The 17,939-nt window shown below is 41.6% G+C and overlaps 2 protein-coding genes and 1 pseudogene across 2 annotated transcripts; 2 read left to right on the forward strand and 1 right to left on the reverse strand.

Moving 5' to 3' along the window:
* The first annotated feature begins 11 nt into the window (after positions 1 to 11).
* LOC105891660 (galactosylceramide sulfotransferase) lies at positions 12 to 7,719 on the forward strand. Its single transcript, XM_031570967.2, has 3 exons — positions 12 to 123; positions 5,559 to 5,703; positions 5,930 to 7,719. The coding sequence occupies exons 2-3, from the start codon at positions 5,579 to 5,581 to the stop codon at positions 7,080 to 7,082; spliced, it is 1,278 nt and encodes a 425-aa protein (XP_031426827.1). The 5' UTR covers positions 12 to 123; positions 5,559 to 5,578; the 3' UTR covers positions 7,083 to 7,719.
* A 1,597-nt stretch (positions 7,720 to 9,316) lies between these two features.
* Positions 9,317 to 10,999, reverse strand: LOC105891692 (vacuolar protein-sorting-associated protein 36). Its single transcript, XM_012817873.3, is given in 2 exon segments — positions 9,317 to 10,585; positions 10,588 to 10,999. Coding segments are annotated over 2 exon segments (1,146 nt in total). The 5' UTR covers positions 10,895 to 10,999; the 3' UTR covers positions 9,317 to 9,746.
* Positions 11,000 to 11,077: 78 nt separating this feature from the next.
* On the forward strand, positions 11,078 to 17,938 carry LOC116220972 (annotated as a pseudogene).
* Position 17,939: the final 1 nt, after the last annotated feature.

Below are 17,939 nucleotides of genomic sequence, written 5' to 3' on the forward strand. Positions count from 1 at the left end.
TGAAGCAGGGAGAGAAGCTTAACATTTGGACTGAACCACAGCAATCATGCCCCTTTGATAGGAAACTTAAGAGGAAGTGGCGGCTTAATCTGGGGAAGAGGATCTGCTTGATTTATGCAAAAGGTAAAGTACTACATTACAATGCTTCATTCTATAGCCTATGAAAATGAGTTTCTGTCACTATCCAGTACAGAATACAAATGCACTGAAGGTAGATCTCGTAGAACTTGCCTGATATAAAGGCAGTATTTCAAGGAAGCATTACAACTAAAAGATTAGTTGGTATGTAAGGAATAATAGTCATCATACTAGTAGTCATCAATCATAGAAGTATGTAAGAAAGATTGTTTTTGCATTTGAAAGAAATTTTGTATTCTGATTGGGGACAGTCCCTTAATTCTTAAATCACCAAGTTTCATGTCTTCATTCCAGCATCACCAACGCATTTAAGTTACATGTGTGTTTATGCCTGATTTTCTAAAAGGAATTACCTCTGGAATTGAAGTTACATGTGTGTTAATCCTGATTTTCAAAAAGGAAGTACCACTGGAATTCAATATTATGTGTTCAACCTTCTAGCAATTTCTGCCATATTAGATTTTCTGCCATACTGGATTTATCAAAAACTGTAACAGGTTTTCGCTGGCCACAAATGTCCTCCAATTTCCACCAAATCCGGCAGATTATATTCAGACTAAGCCTCACAAAAGTTATTAGATGGATTTTTCATTTTCGTTACAGCCAATCGAAATTGACGGCACAGGACTTTTTTCTGAAGTTGCATGCATTATTTGCATCATTTGGACCAAATGCATCATTTGACCACTGGGGGGACTCCAATACACTTTGTTCTTAATCTTTTGATGTGATTGGTTATATCTTGCGAAATCTGAAAGACGGAATTTTTATGAACGGTAAATTTATGTGGTCGCCATATTGGATTTAAAAATCAGTGGCCGCAAACCAAGAGCGTGGGTTTGTTTTCATCTTTGGTAGTGACACTGCCCAGCAGCCTAACCATATAAAAACAAATATTATATGGTTATTATACGGTTAATATTAACATTTGTGTACTAACTTGTGGAACTTTGAACTGATTATTGGGCATACATATGTTTGGGCATCCCAATTGATAGCACAACATCAGTATAACATTTATTCTCAAAATAGCCAGTGTGAATGATAACATTCATGGGTAACATTGGACAGAGCCGTAGCTCTGCTTTCACGTGCTGAGAACGTGAGCCTTAATGAAATGACAGCATCTTGTCTTGCAGGCTCGAGGGCGCATTGGGAAACTTGGAAATGTATTTTCCACTCTTCTGGGCGACGAACATAGTATAGATAATAATACGAATGAGTTTGCAAATATATTGTGCAAAAATTGTTTTTCTAACAGGCAATTCAAATTAACAAAATATTGGTGGGGATAATTGTGTCTTTCCCAAACTTTGGTCGTGACTAGTCCCTATGGACCATATGCAAACCTACGCCCTTGCCACAAACCTTGCTGAATCTTCACCACATTTGGCACAGGTCATCACAAACAAAGCCTCACAAAAGTTATCACATGGAGTTTTTATTTTCAAAACCAATCGTCCATTACAGCCTATTGAATTCTGGAATATCTTTGATATTCAGTGTATGATATTTACCATAAGAGGGTGGAGTCGAGGGCAAGAAACATTATGAGAGATGACACACACCCCAATGCCAGCCTCTTCACCCTGTTGCCGTCGGGTAGACGCCTACGTAGCCTCAATTCAAGGACTGAGAGACTAAGGAGGAGTTTCTACCCACAGGCAGTGAGACACTTAATCTCAAATTTTTAAATGCAGCACCTTTTTTTTATTTATTTATTTATTTAAATTTAATTTAATTTATTTTATTTTATTTTATTTTTGCGCAGTGTGGAGCGTAGACCCTTTTACATTTCACTACATTTGTACTTGAACTTGAACTTGAACTTGAACTTGAACTTGATATCTCGGCCAATCTTTGGTCAGTTGACATGAAGCTCGCTGTGAGTGCTTACAGCCATGCCCTTGACACTATGACATCACGTTTCCATGGCAAACTCTGGCCTACTAGGCTGCTTGGCCCCCTCATCGCATAGCCTGCAGCTATATTTTGTGATACTTTGGTGTCTCTTTGAAGAGAGGCCAAAGGTACATTTTCTTAGCATATTTAAATGTTTAGTACTGAGGTTTTGTCACATTTAAATGACCTAAAACCTTATAGCTGAATTACATTTTATCTGTGTATGTGCTCTCTGCTGAGCCAAATGATGCTGCAGCAATAAACTCCATTACTACCTGTCTTTTGGCGATAAATAAGTGGATGAGCAATAATTTCTTAAAGTTAAACGAGGACAAAACTGAGATCCTACTAGTCGGCCCTAAAACAAAAAGAGAAATGCTGTTTAATAATTTGGGGAAACTAACTCCCTTGATTAAATCGGAGGTTACAAGTCTTGGTGTTATTTTAGATTCAGATTTAAGCTTCAAGTCTCACATTAACAAGGTGACGAAAACATAATTTTTCCACCTTAAAAACATAGCTAAAGTCCTGCCATTTATAAATCAAAAAGATGCTGAAAAACTGATTCATGCCTTTATTTCAAGCCGTCTTGATTATTGTAATGCAATCCTTACTGGCCTCCCAAAAAAAACAACTGAGAGACTTCAGCTCATTCAAAACTCTGCAGCTCGGCTATTAACCAGAACCAAGAGGAGAGAGCACATTAGTCCAGTTTTAGCTGCTCTGCACTGGCTTCCAGTAACTTTTAGAATTGACTTTAAGGTCCTTCTCCTAATATACAAAGCCCTTAATGGGCTAGGACCAAGTTACATTGCAAACTCCCTAGTCAAATACTTGCCCTCAAGAACACTGCGATCATCGAATGCTGGTTTATTGGAGGTTCCCAGCAAAAGCCGTAAGAAAATCGGGGACGCAGCATTTGTCAATTACGCCCCAGTGCTATGGAACATACTGCCTATAGACATCAGGGAAGCCAGCTCGCTTAACATCTTTAAAAGAAAACTAAAAACGTACCTCTTCACATTAGCCTTTAACTAGCTACCACTTCGCACTATATATATATATAAATACTTTTAATTTAATTTAAATCTCTACTGGTGATATTAAGGGGTTGGATTAAATATATCTCTATAATTATAATTATATATATATATATATATTTTTTTTTTTGCACTATATCTTTGTTATGTTTCTTTGATGTCTATTTTTATGTGCATGTCATTTCTTTGTGCATATTATGTATTTGCTGTAAAGCACTTTGAGCTGCATTCTTTTGCATGAAAGGTGCTATATAAATAAAGTTTTATTATTATTATTATTATGTATATGATTGAAAACACCAAAAGTTCTAGTCGTATTGTTATCATCTAAGAAGATCATTTTACAGTAGGGTTTTTCACATTTTTTGAGGTTGTATTTAAAGTCTGATTGTGTTGTAGGGAGTTGTTAAAATATCTGTGTGCATATCCTCTTCATCCTATAGTTTTCTACAGTATCACAGCAATATTATTCAAATAAATTAAAAAGAAAAACTGCACATGGTCGGTGGGCAACTGTTGTGATAAACTTATGTGTGTTCTGCTGTTTACACAGCACAGGAGTTCTTAGACCAAATTAAACTGCTGTAGTTATTATAATATCTGTAAACTATTTATCAATTGAAAAATACATGCAAAGTTGCAACAACAAATATAATTTAAATATAACATGGCAGCTCAGTCTAGTTGCCCAATTCATTATTCTTTGGCGCAGGACTAATTTCAGTGAAATTCTCTCCTTGTTGAGAACATTTTTCTATGTTTATCATAATTGTAATAAATCGAAAGCAACGCTGCGGTCTCATCGTGCTACAATATTAGGTATTGCAACTGATATTATAGACTTCGTTAGGCACAACTCTGAGTATTCAGACGCTTTTGGGAGACATATTAAGCTTATTCTTCTGTGGGCAACAAACTTCTGTTTCCACGGAGCAAATTTCAAAAGCACAGTCACCAGGTTCCTGCGGAAATTAACTAGGCACTAATCAGCGGACCTCAGGGAACCCTCAAGTTCCAAAGCTAATTCTGTGCTCTCTCTCTGGAGCGTAGGCAACCAAATCAAATTACCCATGGAGGGCCACCAGCAAGAGTAATAATAATAATAATAATAATAATAATAATAATGATAATAATAAAAATAAAAATAATAATAATAATAATAAAAATAAAAATAAAAATAAAAATAAAAATAAAAATAAAAATAATAATAATAATAATACTTTAAACTTATATAGCGCTTTTCTAGGTACCCAAAGACGCTTAGAGCGCCCATACAACAGCTCTAATGGTGCCGGATTTGACCAAATACATATGTATACCATAATTTACTTGTACGGCATCACTGACTGATAAAAGATCAAATTAAAAATAATCAAACACACCATACTTTGATGTTAGGAGATTTAATAAATGTATCCATTTACATGGTTCGCTGGTTGCAGCATCCCATTATTAAATATCAGTGGATTTAAATTCTAAAACATCCTCATCAGCAACATGATGTCGTCAGATGTACCGTTGAGTTGTGCAGGAGATGGTTAACTATAGTCCCTGCTTCAGTGTGACTTTGTTCTGCTGAATCAGCCATTAGCTCTCCGGCTGCAGGTGTCAGATTACTGCTGGCTAGGGACAGAGGCTGGCTTTGGACAGGATCACTTGCAGTGGTGATGCATTATTCATCCAGTGGGCAGACATGTGAGGCTTCATGGCATAGTATCACCATATCATGTGATGTGATGAGATAGATAGCATTAGCATTTAATTCATATCACTAGATTAACAAGTGTTGACATTTTAAGTATCTGGACAGCAAGCTGAATTGTATCAAAGGATCTGTATGCAGCCTTAATTCACCAGTCAACTGGTAGGGTTACAAAGCACCGTGAAAGAATTCAGAGAAATGCCTTTAGAGCTGTTCAGTTCAGAGTATGCTATGGTAATGACAAATATATGGATGTCATTGACAGGATCTGTGGAGACACAGGTGTTCACATCAAGCCAAACACTCAGGGGAGAGCAGCATGACTGAACAGCAGCCTCAATAATTGGGCACAAGAGGAAATGATGATGTCAATTGACGTGTGATAGTGATGACGAACATACCATAGATCTTTTAAAAAAGGCAAAACTGCAGAAGCTGTTTATTCATTCTCAACATGATGAGGTCAAAACTACATTGGAAAAACTTAAATGGGCAGGTAACAGTAGAATCAAGAACGTTTCACTCCCATTTGCTGCTGCTGGCTACACATTGTTGTTATGGTAACTATGATTCATCTACATATTTGGAACTTTGGAACCTCTTGAATTAACTGCTTGAACCATTTGGTAAAGGACAGTACAAGATGTGGCCTACATGTACTAAGAATTATTTCTTCTCTCTCTACAATTATAATAAAGTTAACAGACCAACTTTGAGGTATTCAAGAGCTGTTTGTGGACAATATTGTTGATTATCTCTTTGTCTCTTTTCTTCAGCTACCTCCTTAAAGGGGACCATGGTCAAGCAACGGAGGCAGTGGAGGTCTATTTGCAAAGGCCTTGTGCTGGGTACCCTCCTGACCAGTTGCATGATCCTGTTATACTGTCTGTCATCACCACAGATCCAGTTCAACTTGCCTGAGTGAGTCTGACTTGTGAGAACTAATAGATTAAAGGATTTAAGGATTCATTTGTTTAAGGATTAATTTGATTTCATACAGAATAGAGAAACTTTCTTAAGTGAAAGTCAACTGTAAACTGGGTGTATATTAATCAGTACAGTTTATGTACTGATTTGTGTATTTATTAGTTAAAGGTGGCAATTATTTGTGTTGATGAATGAAATCAATTATTCTCGTTGTTTGTAGAGTTCCTGTGCCTTATTCTTGCGCACATCGTCCGGCTCAAGCATACGCGGCTCCGGACACAAACACCTCTCAACATGGCCGGGATCAGACGCTCTGTGTCCCTAAAGTGGACATCATGTTCATGAAGACGCACAAGACAGCCAGCAGCACACTCCTCAACATCCTCTTTCGCTTCGGGGAGAAGCATCGGCTCAAGTTTGCCTTTCCGAGCAGCAGGAATGACTTCTCCTACCCCTCCACCTTCCACCGCTTTCAGGTGAAGGACTACAAACCAGGGATGTGCTTCAACATCATCTGCAACCACATGCGTTTCAACGCCACTGAGGTGGCCAAGGTGCTCCCCATGGACACAACCTACATCACAATCCTGCGAGATCCGGCAGAACTCTTTGAGTCCTCGTTTCACTACTTTCACAACTTGGTACCTCTGACCTGGACTATCCCAGGGGAGGATAAGTTTGCTGAATTCCTCAGAGACCCCAAATACTACTATGACTCGAATGGCTACAACTCGTTCTACCTCAAGAACTTGCTCTTCTTCGACTTAGGGCAAGATAACAATTTGGAGCCGAGTGACCCTCATGTGGAGGCGGGCATCCAGGCCATCACCAAACGCTTCCAGCTGGTGATGCTGGTGGAGTACTTTGACGAGTCCCTTATCTTGCTCAAGGACATTCTCTGCTGGGAGATGGATGACCTGCTCTTCTTCAAACTGAACGCCCGCATGGACTCGACCGTGTCAAAGATGACTCCGGAGCTGAGGGCCAAGGCGCTTGAGTGGAACACCGCGGACTGGAAGCTGTACAAGCACTTCAACGCCACCTTCTGGAGGAAAGTGGACGCCTACGGGCGGGAGCGCATGGCGCACGACGTGGCCAACCTCCGGCAGCGGAACGCAGAGATGGTGGGCGTTTGTATCGAGGGCGGCCAGGCCGTGGAGGCGGGGAGCATTGAGGAGACCGCCATGAAACCCTGGCAGCCTATAGGCGAGAAGTCCATCATGGGCTACAATCTGAAAAAGAATGTGGACAAAACGCACCGTAAACTCTGCCGCAAGATGCTCACGCCGGAGCTGCAATACCTCACCGAGCTTGGGGTGAACCTATGGATCACCAAACTGTGGGGTCACATAAGGGAAGTTATTAACTGGTGATTCGAGATGCAGTGTCACACTTAAGAAAGAGGCACTGAAAGTCAACAAAGAGGACAAGTCATGTTTTATTTGGCATATTCGGTGCTCTTTTTTTATGCCATTGACTACTTAGTTCGAATGCTCCACTTCTTTGAGTTGATAGGACTGAAACAGGCCCTTGTAGATCTTTTTACAAAATTGTATTTATTTATGCATCACTAAAGACATAAGGTGCATCACTGTTAATCAGGATAAGGGAATAGATTCAAACACTGTGGTGGAGGACTGTTCGCAAATTGGAGATGAATTGGTGTAAAGTAGATATATCATAACAAATGAAGATAAATTCATATATTAGCATTTTCTACAGAAAACATGTAGTAATTCTCTCCCCAAAATGAATCACTAACAAAATGGATACTTGTCAAGTCAAAATTGTTCTAATTGTGGTTCATTTCCTATTGTCACTATGTGGAAAAGCTTTCAACGTGGTGAGATTAGTGATGCAACTGTACACTGGAAAGCACAAGCGCAACAGTCTAAGTGTGGTTGAGGACCAACGTATGATACGCCAGGTGTATTTGGTATGAAAGCAAGGAGCTGTCCTGTTTGATGTATTCTTTACCTATGATAAAATAAACTCATGTGTTCTGTGTAAGATGGTCATTCCCTCTCATCATCAATTTTAACTGATTTGAATAGTTCTGTTTCTTTGACATACTGTACTTCTTGAAACTTGAGACTTACTCTGAGACTAGACTTACAACCACAAGTTGTAATCATCACTGACAACGTAGTATGGTTCAAAGATCTGTTAAAAGTTGTGCTATCTCTGCATCGCCATCTACTGGTGGAGTTCAACACCGAAGACAACCAAGTTCTTTGACTAGCATATACAATGTTCAATGTTGGTCAGAAGTTATTTATCAGTAAATGTAAAAAACAAAAAACAAAAAACTGATTATGGCCTCTCTGGTAGGCAGTTCAACTTTTAAATGTGCAAAATGTATTTTGTTTTGTCATCAAGAACTTCAGTGCTTCTGTAGTTATGACACAATTCTGAAAGAGTGTAAAAGAAAGCTGCTCAGTCCTCCTGATCTTGTTTCCCTGTAAATAACATTCATTTCTGTTATTTGGTGCAAAAACCCCAATTTTATGGACATTTGAGGACTATTTGTATAGCCATATCATCTGTAAATAAATGTATACATAACATCTGAAGCAAATCATTTGGAATACTGGCTCAGGAACAGGAATCACTGTCTTTTCACTGTTCTGTCAACGGTCACAATAGAGGTATGTTGATTTCTGTATAAATATGTGTATTTATTTTATGATGGACATATGGATGTTCATTCATCAGTCATCAATAGAATGGGGTTTTTTTTTTCAGCATAAAATGGCAAGAGGCATATGCAACTTTAGATGTAATTTAACATTTAGAAGAAAACCTCCCATTTCTGCAGCAGAAGGGATTAGAAGAATTTATCATAGGCATTTATAAATGGTAGAAAAATTGATCATAGGCATTTATAAATGGTAGAAAAATTGATCATATTCATTCATAAATGGTAGAAGAATTGATCATATTCATTAAAAAAAATGGTAGAAGAATTGATCGTATTCATTCATAAATGGTGCAATAAATGCAACACCTGTGTGTACCTGACTCCGACTGAGTGCAACACCTGTGTGTACCTGACTCCGACTGAGTTCATGGACAGTTCCTCCAAAGAGGGACTATTGATGAAATGTATTCTATGCATGAACAGCAATGGAAAGTATAGGTTGGAATATTTCTGTATTGAGCTGTACAGTAATCCACAACAAACATCAAGTGACAACAGAATGAATCATCTCTGGATTGCATGTAAGTATAGTGGGAACTACTTAAAGGGAAGTCCCTGATTCTGGCAGAAGGTAATTGATAACTGAGCTCAACAGCCAATCAAATTACAACCCTTGCTTCCATGCTCCTGCAGCAATGTATTGATTGGCTGGAATTGTGCATGGGTCAGTTTGAGCCAATTTATTTGCATCTCATTTACAGAGGTAGGACTGTGTACAAAAACTGCGCAAACTGACGACACGCTAGAGAATCATAAAGCGAATTATGCTGAAGTCGACAAAATGTGTAATGGAATATAATCAAGGACTCTGTCTACAATATTCAACACCTTTCTTCTCATGGATAAAAAAAAAGGGTCAGATTATAAAAGTTGTTTCATCATCCATTAAATCATTCCAACCACAGCTTCAGTGCTGACAAACAGTGATATTTTATTTCAAGACTGACAAGCAGATTATTACTGATCCACTAGAATGCCAATCTTCAGACACACCATCAATTAAGAAGTAATTTGATATTTACATATGATGATAAATGTCAAAAAAGGTACAAGGGAAAACTAAGAAATATACAGCTCTGAGATTTTTTTTATGTTTCAAGAGGGGAAAATATCCAGGTAATCTTGCATAAGAAAAGCAAGTATAAGAAATAGGTATTAAAAATAATGTTTTTTTAGAAATGTACTATTGTAAACAACAGTCATTTTTCTTCATCAGAAATTAAACAGTCTATACTTATGTCCTACAGCTGTATGAGTTGTTCTCTCTATCTGAATAGACAGCAAGAGCATTGGGATATAGGTTTTTCTTTATCCTAATATGGTACCTTGGAGTGAATCAAAATAAGTTCGGATAAAATCGCAAGCCCTCTACTGAGTCATCCCGACATAAGTTTCCCATCTTTTCAGCCAGCAGCAGTCTCTCCTTAGCTAGCAGAACAGACAGCCCTAAAAGTTTGGCAAACTCTTCAGCGGTCAAGGAACCCTTGTCAGATACATTATCCAGAGCTGAAGCGATCATCTCCTCTTCACTATGGGACTGAAGCTGGACCACCATGACACCGCTGTCAAATACTCGCAGCCTCAAAGGAAGTTTCAGTGACTCAAACATCTTACAGGCATTCACCAAGTCCTCTGGAGAAAGCAGCTCCATCCCTCTGGCCCGGTTAACCAGACAGTACACCTCTGTCAGAGCCATCATACCTCCACGTTCTTCCAGTGGGGCCTGCAGCATGTCACCCAGCTGTTTCGCCAGCTGCATGTGGTAATGTGTCCCTGAACCATGGGTTTCCCTAGTTACAGGGTCAGCTATGCCCATACTGAGCAGGTAGGACTTGAAACGGATGGTTTCGTCTTCTGTGATGTTCCCTTGCTTGTCCTTGATTTTATTGGCAATGGATCTTGACAGTTCCACCATCTCTTTGGCTTTCACCATGAGTTTACTGAGGTCCTCAAATGCCTCCGAAATGCTCTTGTCTGTTTCCTTGCGTTTCTCTTCCAGTTTCCTCTCAATGCCTACTATTCCGACTGCACGAGTTCTTCCTGCCTGAGATCCTGTTGCTGTCGGGATGGGTTGAGAGGCTGGTGTGTTTTCCCATCTCTTCTGTGTCAACTCCTCTGTCAGTCTCCTGTAGAACTCAATCTGCCCGTGCTCCTTGAAAGACAACTTGATATAGGAAACTTGCTCTGCTGGTATGGACCAGGCTCCTTGTTGGCTGGGCATGCGTGCAAATGAACTACTATCTTTGCACTCTTTCCGATGCCAGCTGCTTGTTCTTCGAAGAAGATTACCTGAGAGAGAGGTATGGAAATGCAGCACTCGTGATTCTTCTGATCCCTCCATATCAGCCGATGGGTAGTTAGCATGACAATCCCAACCTCCAGTTTAGCCTTTTCATCTCCATCATACAGTCTGACACCTCTTTGCTGAATCACCAACGTTTCATGAATTTCCAATAAACCGTTAGACCATGTAAAACGATCCATTTCGTCGATTTCGCTATTCTTTCGCTTGCGAACTTGCTGCACACTTTATTGGATCAACATTTACTTCCTGTACAATGTTCTGTCAAACTCTTCCTGTAAACGAAAAGCCAAAGGTGGCACCACTATGTAGTTTTTTACTGATTGATAAGACTTGCTTTCTTCGGTAAAGGAACTACAATACCCATCAGCAGTTCCTTGGGGCGTGACTACTTGCTGGTGGGACTTGTTTAGAGCTGCGCAAAACAGCTGAATTGATTTTACTCTTTCAATGGTCAAGCTAGAATGTTGATTTAGCTTTTCACGTTAGACCACGACTTGTTTATCGAGAGTTTACTCTTTGTTTTTTTTTACGGTTGCAGTATTAATGTTTGTGGACATAATGCATTGAGAAAAGCTGTCAAGCTAGCTGGCCAATGCTCTCCATTTAGGCTGGCTGGCTGGCTAGCTAGCTAGCATTAGCTATCTTGTCTTGTGTTTATATGGGATTTTTGAGAAACTTCAAGTGATTTAGTGATTTTCATTTTTGTATGTGTCCTTGAAACAGAATTTTGGAAGCCAACGTTGCTTCTGTGTAATCCATTTTGAACTTACAAGGTGCCGTTAGTTTAGTTAGCAATTAGATAAACGCTAACGTTACTTTGACGATTTGCAGAACTATTACGTTAACGTTTTAAGCCGGTGTCTCATCGGAGACCGCCGTATTGAGATCAAATTGAATGTCATGGTTTCCAGGAACCATGTCTTGTAAGTCCAAAGTTGCTCCGAGTGTTGACTTCGATCACAGTTGCTCGGACAGTGTCGAATACCTGACACTCAACTTTGGTCCTTTCGAAACTGTCCATCGTTGGAGACGACTTCCACCCTGCGACGAATTTGTTGGGGCAAGGTAACTGAAGAACCTTTTGTTGCTTAAGTTGTTGTGTCAGAGTACAGCCTACGTTTTCACCCGAAGTGATGTTCTTACTTCACTTTACCGTTTTCCCTGTTTTGCAAAAAGTAACCATACGACAGACACAAACATGCATTATTTTACATTGTCATACTGTTGTCGCTTGCAGACGCAGTAAGCATACGGTGGTGGCATACAGGGATGCAATCTACGTGTTTGGAGGAGATAATGGGTAAGTCTGCTGCTTCTCCTGTTTTTAAAAATAAAAAAATCTAAACATTTATTTATGTTCACTCTTTAACGTTGGCTGACAATTGCAGAAAGAACATGCTGAATGACCTATTGCGTTTCGACGTGAAAGACTGCTCATGGTGCAGGTGAGTCTTGTGGTCCCTCTGCTATACAGGGCATGGGCACTGAGTCCATCATGTTAAAATCGTTTTGTGGAATTCCACATGGCCCTCAGTGTTAAACATATGTTGCTCTCTGTACAGGGCCTTCACCACTGGCACCCCACCGGCACCAAGATATCATCATTCTGCTGTTGTTTATGGGAGCAGTATGTTTGTTTTTGGTAAGGAGAGTTTTGTCTAATTTCATCCCCGGTGATGAGCCCTGCTGGTGGCATCACTTCTATGCTAATGAATTATGTCAAGGGATAGATCATGAAATTTGTGTATGGCTTTTGGACAACCTTAAGAGTATTTGTAATTCTCTGTTAATGACTCCAGCAATAGTCAAAGGTCTAAGACTGGCTGGTTGACAGTGTTGTTGACACATGCCATTGACATGAAACTCTGCTGTCTTAACTTCCAAGGTGGCTACACTGGTGACATTTATTCCAACTCCAACCTGAAAAACAAGAACGACCTCTTTGAGTACAAATTTGCCACTGGACAGTGGACTGAGTGGAAGGTAGAAGGCAGGTAATGAAATCATTTGTCATTTTAGGTTCCCGTGAGTACAAGCAGTTACATTTAGTCATTTAGCAGACGCTTTTATCCAAAGCGACTTACATATGTGCGACTTACAATGTATACACATTTTACATTTACACTGATGGCACACTGCACATCAGGAGCAATTAGGGGTTCAGTGTCTTGCTCAAGGACGCTTCGACAGGGAATCGAACTAGCAACCTGCTGATTACTAAACGACTTCTCTACCTACTGTACCACTGTCGCCCCTGCAAGCAGTTGTACATGAAAGTCAGTTTTATATTTAAAATAGTTGTTGGCAGTGCAAAGTGTTTTAATTGTACAAAACGTCAGTTGCAGTCATCCAGGCCTTGATAGAAGGGTTTGGCAGCATCAAATCATTGTTTTGATCTTAGCCTTGACGTTCTTTCATTACATTTTTTCAGATTGGTGGCAAGGTCAGCCCATGGTGCCACAGTGTATAATGACAAACTCTGGATCTTTGCTGGATATGATGGCAACGCCAGGTGAGTGAGACCTGAAAGTAACTTTTCACACGATTCACAAAACATAATTCATCTCGTCTTATTCTCCCCTAAAGGAATAAAATCATCAGGTTTGGAAGTGCTAATGCTGTTGCCCTTGACTTACAAGTGCTCATTTAGCATAGATATATTTATGTCTATATGTTTTCCATGTGCTCATTTAGCATAGATATATTTATGTCTATATGTTTTACATACTCTTGAAAATAAAGTACCTGTCATACATGGGAAATAACATTGCATTTTCTTCCTTAATATAGGTTGAACGATATGTGGACTATTGGCCTGCAAGATAGAGACCAGGCTTGTTGGGTAGAGGTGAGTAATCTGCTAATGCTAATAGGTCAGGTGTATTATTGTACTCCTATTATTCTGAGCTGCATCTTCGTATGACCATTTTTCGGTCAGGTTGTAGATTTGATTCATGTTCTCCTGTAGCTGATGCTCCTGTCTGTTACTGTGCTGCTCACAGATTGAACAGAGTGGCGAAATCCCCCCCTCCTGCTGTAACTTCCCAGTGGCCGTGTGCCAGGACAAGATGTTCGTCTTCTCAGGACAGAGTGGAGCCAAGATCACCAACAACCTCTTCCAGTTTGAGTTCAAAGGTCACATGTGAGTGAGACGTTTCTCTGTGCCATATCGTAAAAAAAACGTAGAAATATTTCAGAAGGATATAGCCGATATGTACCGCATGGCTTTTCAGTTGGTGTAACGTGTTGTTCGTGCCCTACTTGTTCACAGAGCCACCTAATTTCAGTGTAATTTATTGGTTCCTCCCGTGCAGATGGACTCGCATTCCCACTGAGCACCTGCTCCGAGGCTCGCCGCCTCCACCGCAGCGGCGGTACGGCCACACCATGGTGGCCTTCGACCGGCACCTGTACGTGTTCGGAGGCGCGGCGGACAACACCCTGCCCAACGAGCTGCACTGCTACGACGTGGACTCCCAGACATGGGAGGTCATCCATCCCAGCGCTGATAGCGAGGTGCGGTAACGAGGCCACCCTCAGGGGCACTTGGGAGGGTGCTGAGAAAAGCACTGCGGTGGTGGTGCCTCACTCCCAAGGGAATAGGCTCCGACAGGGGGCTTTCAAAAGCTATTTGAGGAAACCCGTTGTAGACAGAAACGGGTTCACTGTACTGAAAAGGGTTTTTATTTCTATAAAATCATTATATTTTGTATGGTATGTGTGGCTGTTTTTTGTCCGCCTCTGCCTTGGCTAAATTCTCTTTCCCTCTTGTTCTTCTTACAAGTTACAAGTTACAAGTCTTTTATTGTCAGATGCACAGAATGACACAGGGTCAGACTGGGCACTGAAATTCTTAGGACAAGGCACCGCACAACAACCTACCATAGCATAACATAACAAACATAATATAACATAACATAACATGACACACTCTGTACAAGTACTCTGAACATAATTTACATGTAATAAAATCTCTGGTCTCTGAGGAGGTAAAACATCTGTAAAACATGACTCTGTTCTTTTGGCCTTACAGATGCCAAGTGGCAGGCTCTTCCACGCTGCAGCTGTTATCCACGATGCCATGTACATCTTTGGTGGGACGGTAGACAACAACGTGCGCAGCGGGGAGAGATGTACCGATTCCAGGTTGGCTCGTTAGATTGACCAAATGTAGATTTTTTAAAAAAAAATTTCCATCTTGAAATAAAATGTTGCATCAGTAAAGTCAGTAATCACCACTTTCAGTCAACGTACGTGTCATTTACTCCCCTTTCAGTTCTCCTGCTACCCCAAATGCACCCTCCACGAGGACTATGGCAAACTGTTTGAGAATCGACAGTTTTGTGATGTGGTGTTCATCTTAGGAGAGGTGGGTTCCTGCTTAACCCATTCAGGCTTACAGTACTCCTCAGAAACTGTTGAAAGAACCTTCCTAACCCCCCCAACCCCCAATGATGACTTCTTCTTGATCTTGTTATCCTGACTGCAGAGAGAGGAGAAAGTCTTGGGTCACATTGCCATAGTCACCGCACGATGCCAGTGGCTGAAGAAGAAGATCCTGCAAGCAAGGGACCGTCAGAAGCAGGTGTGTGTTTGTGTTTGTGTTTGTGTGTGTGTGTGTGTGTGTGTGTGTGTGTGTGTGTGTGTGTGTGCAAATAATGCAAGCAAGGGACCGTCAGAAGCAGGTTTGTGTTTGTGTGTGTGTGTGTGTGTGTGTGTGTGTGAACAAATAATGCAAGCAAGGGACCGTCAGAAGCAGGGGTGTGTGTGTGTGTGTGTGTACAAATAATGCAAGCAAGGGACCGTCAGAAGCAGGTTTGTGTGTGTGTGTGTGTGTGTGTGTGTGTGTGTGTGTGTGTGTGTGTGTGTGTGTGTGTGTGTGTGTGTGTGTGTGTGTGTGTGTGTGAACAAATAATGCTAGCAAGGGACCGTCAGAAGCAGGTGTGTGTGTGTGTGTGTGTGTGTGTGTGTGTGTGTGTGTGTGTGTGTGTGTGTGTGTGTGTGTGTGTGTGTGTGTGTGTGTGTGTGTGTGTGTGTACAAATAATGCAAGCAAGGGACCGTCAGAAGTGTGTGTGTGTGTGTGTGTGTGTGTGTGTGTGTGTGTGCACAAATAATGCAAGTAAGGGACCGTCAGAAGCAGGTGTGTGTGTGTGTGTGTGTGTGTGAGAGTGTGAACAAATAATGCTGGGAACCCTTTGACCAGAAGGGCAGGACTCAAAAAGTAAAGTCCCATATTCTAGGTTTTGATTCACTGTCACCCATTGCCATGCAGACGTTCATACACTAGACGCCAGTCAATCCACTGCATAGTGCTTGTGTGTAGGGTTAGGGTTAGTGTGTGCTTGTGTGTAGGATTAGGGTTAGTGTGTGCTTGTGTGTAGGTGGATCAAGTATTCTATTTGAACGCATTATTGGATCTTGACCTCTTGTAGAGCCGCACCCACTGTATGAATGCCCTGGCCATTTTATTTTATTTTATTTTATTTTTGATATATTGTCAATGTTATGTTTGATATATACGTGAATGCCTTTTTTTTTAGGTTGTATAGCCTATTTTCATTCTGGCAGGGGGACTGCCAAGGGAAACTAGCCTTTTGGCTATAATTGGGTGCATTTACATTTTAATGTTCATGAATGTACACTGTCCCTCTTGATCAAATAAATAAATTGATTGATTGATTGATTGATTGATAACGCCACGCTCTGCTGTGTGCAGAAATGCAAGCAGGAGGTTGCCGAGGAAGGGGAGGAGGCAGCAGCAGCAGCAGGTGCCCAGAAGTCCAGCCCAGCCAGCAGCACCTCCATCATCAGCAGCAGCAGCAGCACCAGCACGTCTAACACCACCACCACCCGCACTACTAACACCCCCACCACCGGCACTACTAACGCCACCAGCCGGCCCTGCGGGTCTCAGCCGATGCTGGAGGTCTCCATCCGGGAGGCCGAGGCGCAGCCGTTTGAGGTGCTGATGCAGTTCCTGTACACGGACAAGATCCAGTATCCACGCAGAGGTCAGGCTCGCCTCTTGGCCATTATTATTTTTCCTATGCTATTACTAGATGCCTCTTGGTTATCTGTGTCTGTCTGGACGAGCACAGTTCAGCATATGGGTGCAGTCATTTGGAGATCTCCTGAGATGGATTGCCTTGGGTTTTAGTATTTGGGGACAAATGTGACCTTCAGTCTGGCTCTTTGCGGCCTGGCGTCTGCTTTGTCACCTCCTCACAGGTCACGTGCAGGACGTGCTGTTGATCATGGACGTGTACAAACTGGCCTCTGCTTCTCTTCTCACCTCCTCACAGGTCACGTGCAGGACGTGCTGTTGATCATGGACGTGTACAAACTTGCCCTGAGTTTCAAGCTCTCTCGGCTGGAGCAGCTGTGTGTGCAGTACATCGAGGCCTCTGTGGATTTGCAGAACGTCCTGGGCGTGTGCGAGAACGCCAACAAGCTGCAGCTGGACCAGCTGAAGGTAGAGTCTCTCTCTCTCTCTCTCTCTCTCTCTCTCTCTCTCTCTCTCTCTCTCTCTCTCTCTCTGTAGAGCCAACACACACTTTAAATAGAACCACTGAAACACTTTTGTTACTCATTTGTCATGTTTTTGTTTTCTCCCCCTCTCTCTCTCTCTCTCTCGCTCTCTCTTTCTCTCTCTCTGTTCCCTCCCCTCTTGTTTTTCTTACGGATTTGATCGTCCCTTATTCCTCCCTCTCTCCTCTTCCATCTTTCACTTTGATTCCTTTATCCAGGAGCATTGCCTTAACTTTGTAGTGAAGGAGTCGCACTTTAACCAGGTCATCATGACCAAAGAGTTTGAACACTTGTCCACTGCTCTTATTGTGGAAATAGTGCGCAGGAAACAGCAGCCACCTCCCAGAATCTACTCCGATCAGCCTGTGGATATAGGTAATGAAGGACCACACAACACACACACACACACACACACACACACACACACACACACACTCAGCAGTAGAACACTGAACAGTAAACGCTTCACAAGCACACATATGCACACAAACACATGTGTTGCACCTGGCCTTATTTCCACACTGTGTGTGTGTGTGTGTGTGTGTGTGTGTGTGTGTGTGTGTGTGTGTGTGTGGGCATAGTAGGAGCTTGTGACACGAGTGCTGTACTGTTTTGGCTTGGCTCAGGCACGTCCCTGGTGCAGGACATGAAGGCTTATCTGGAAGGAGCCGGCCGGGAGTTCTGTGACATCACCC

The sequence above is a fragment of the Clupea harengus genome, chromosome 7 (assembly GCF_900700415.2).
Source record: "Clupea harengus chromosome 7, Ch_v2.0.2, whole genome shotgun sequence".
Taxonomy (NCBI): domain Eukaryota; kingdom Metazoa; phylum Chordata; class Actinopteri; order Clupeiformes; family Clupeidae; genus Clupea; species Clupea harengus.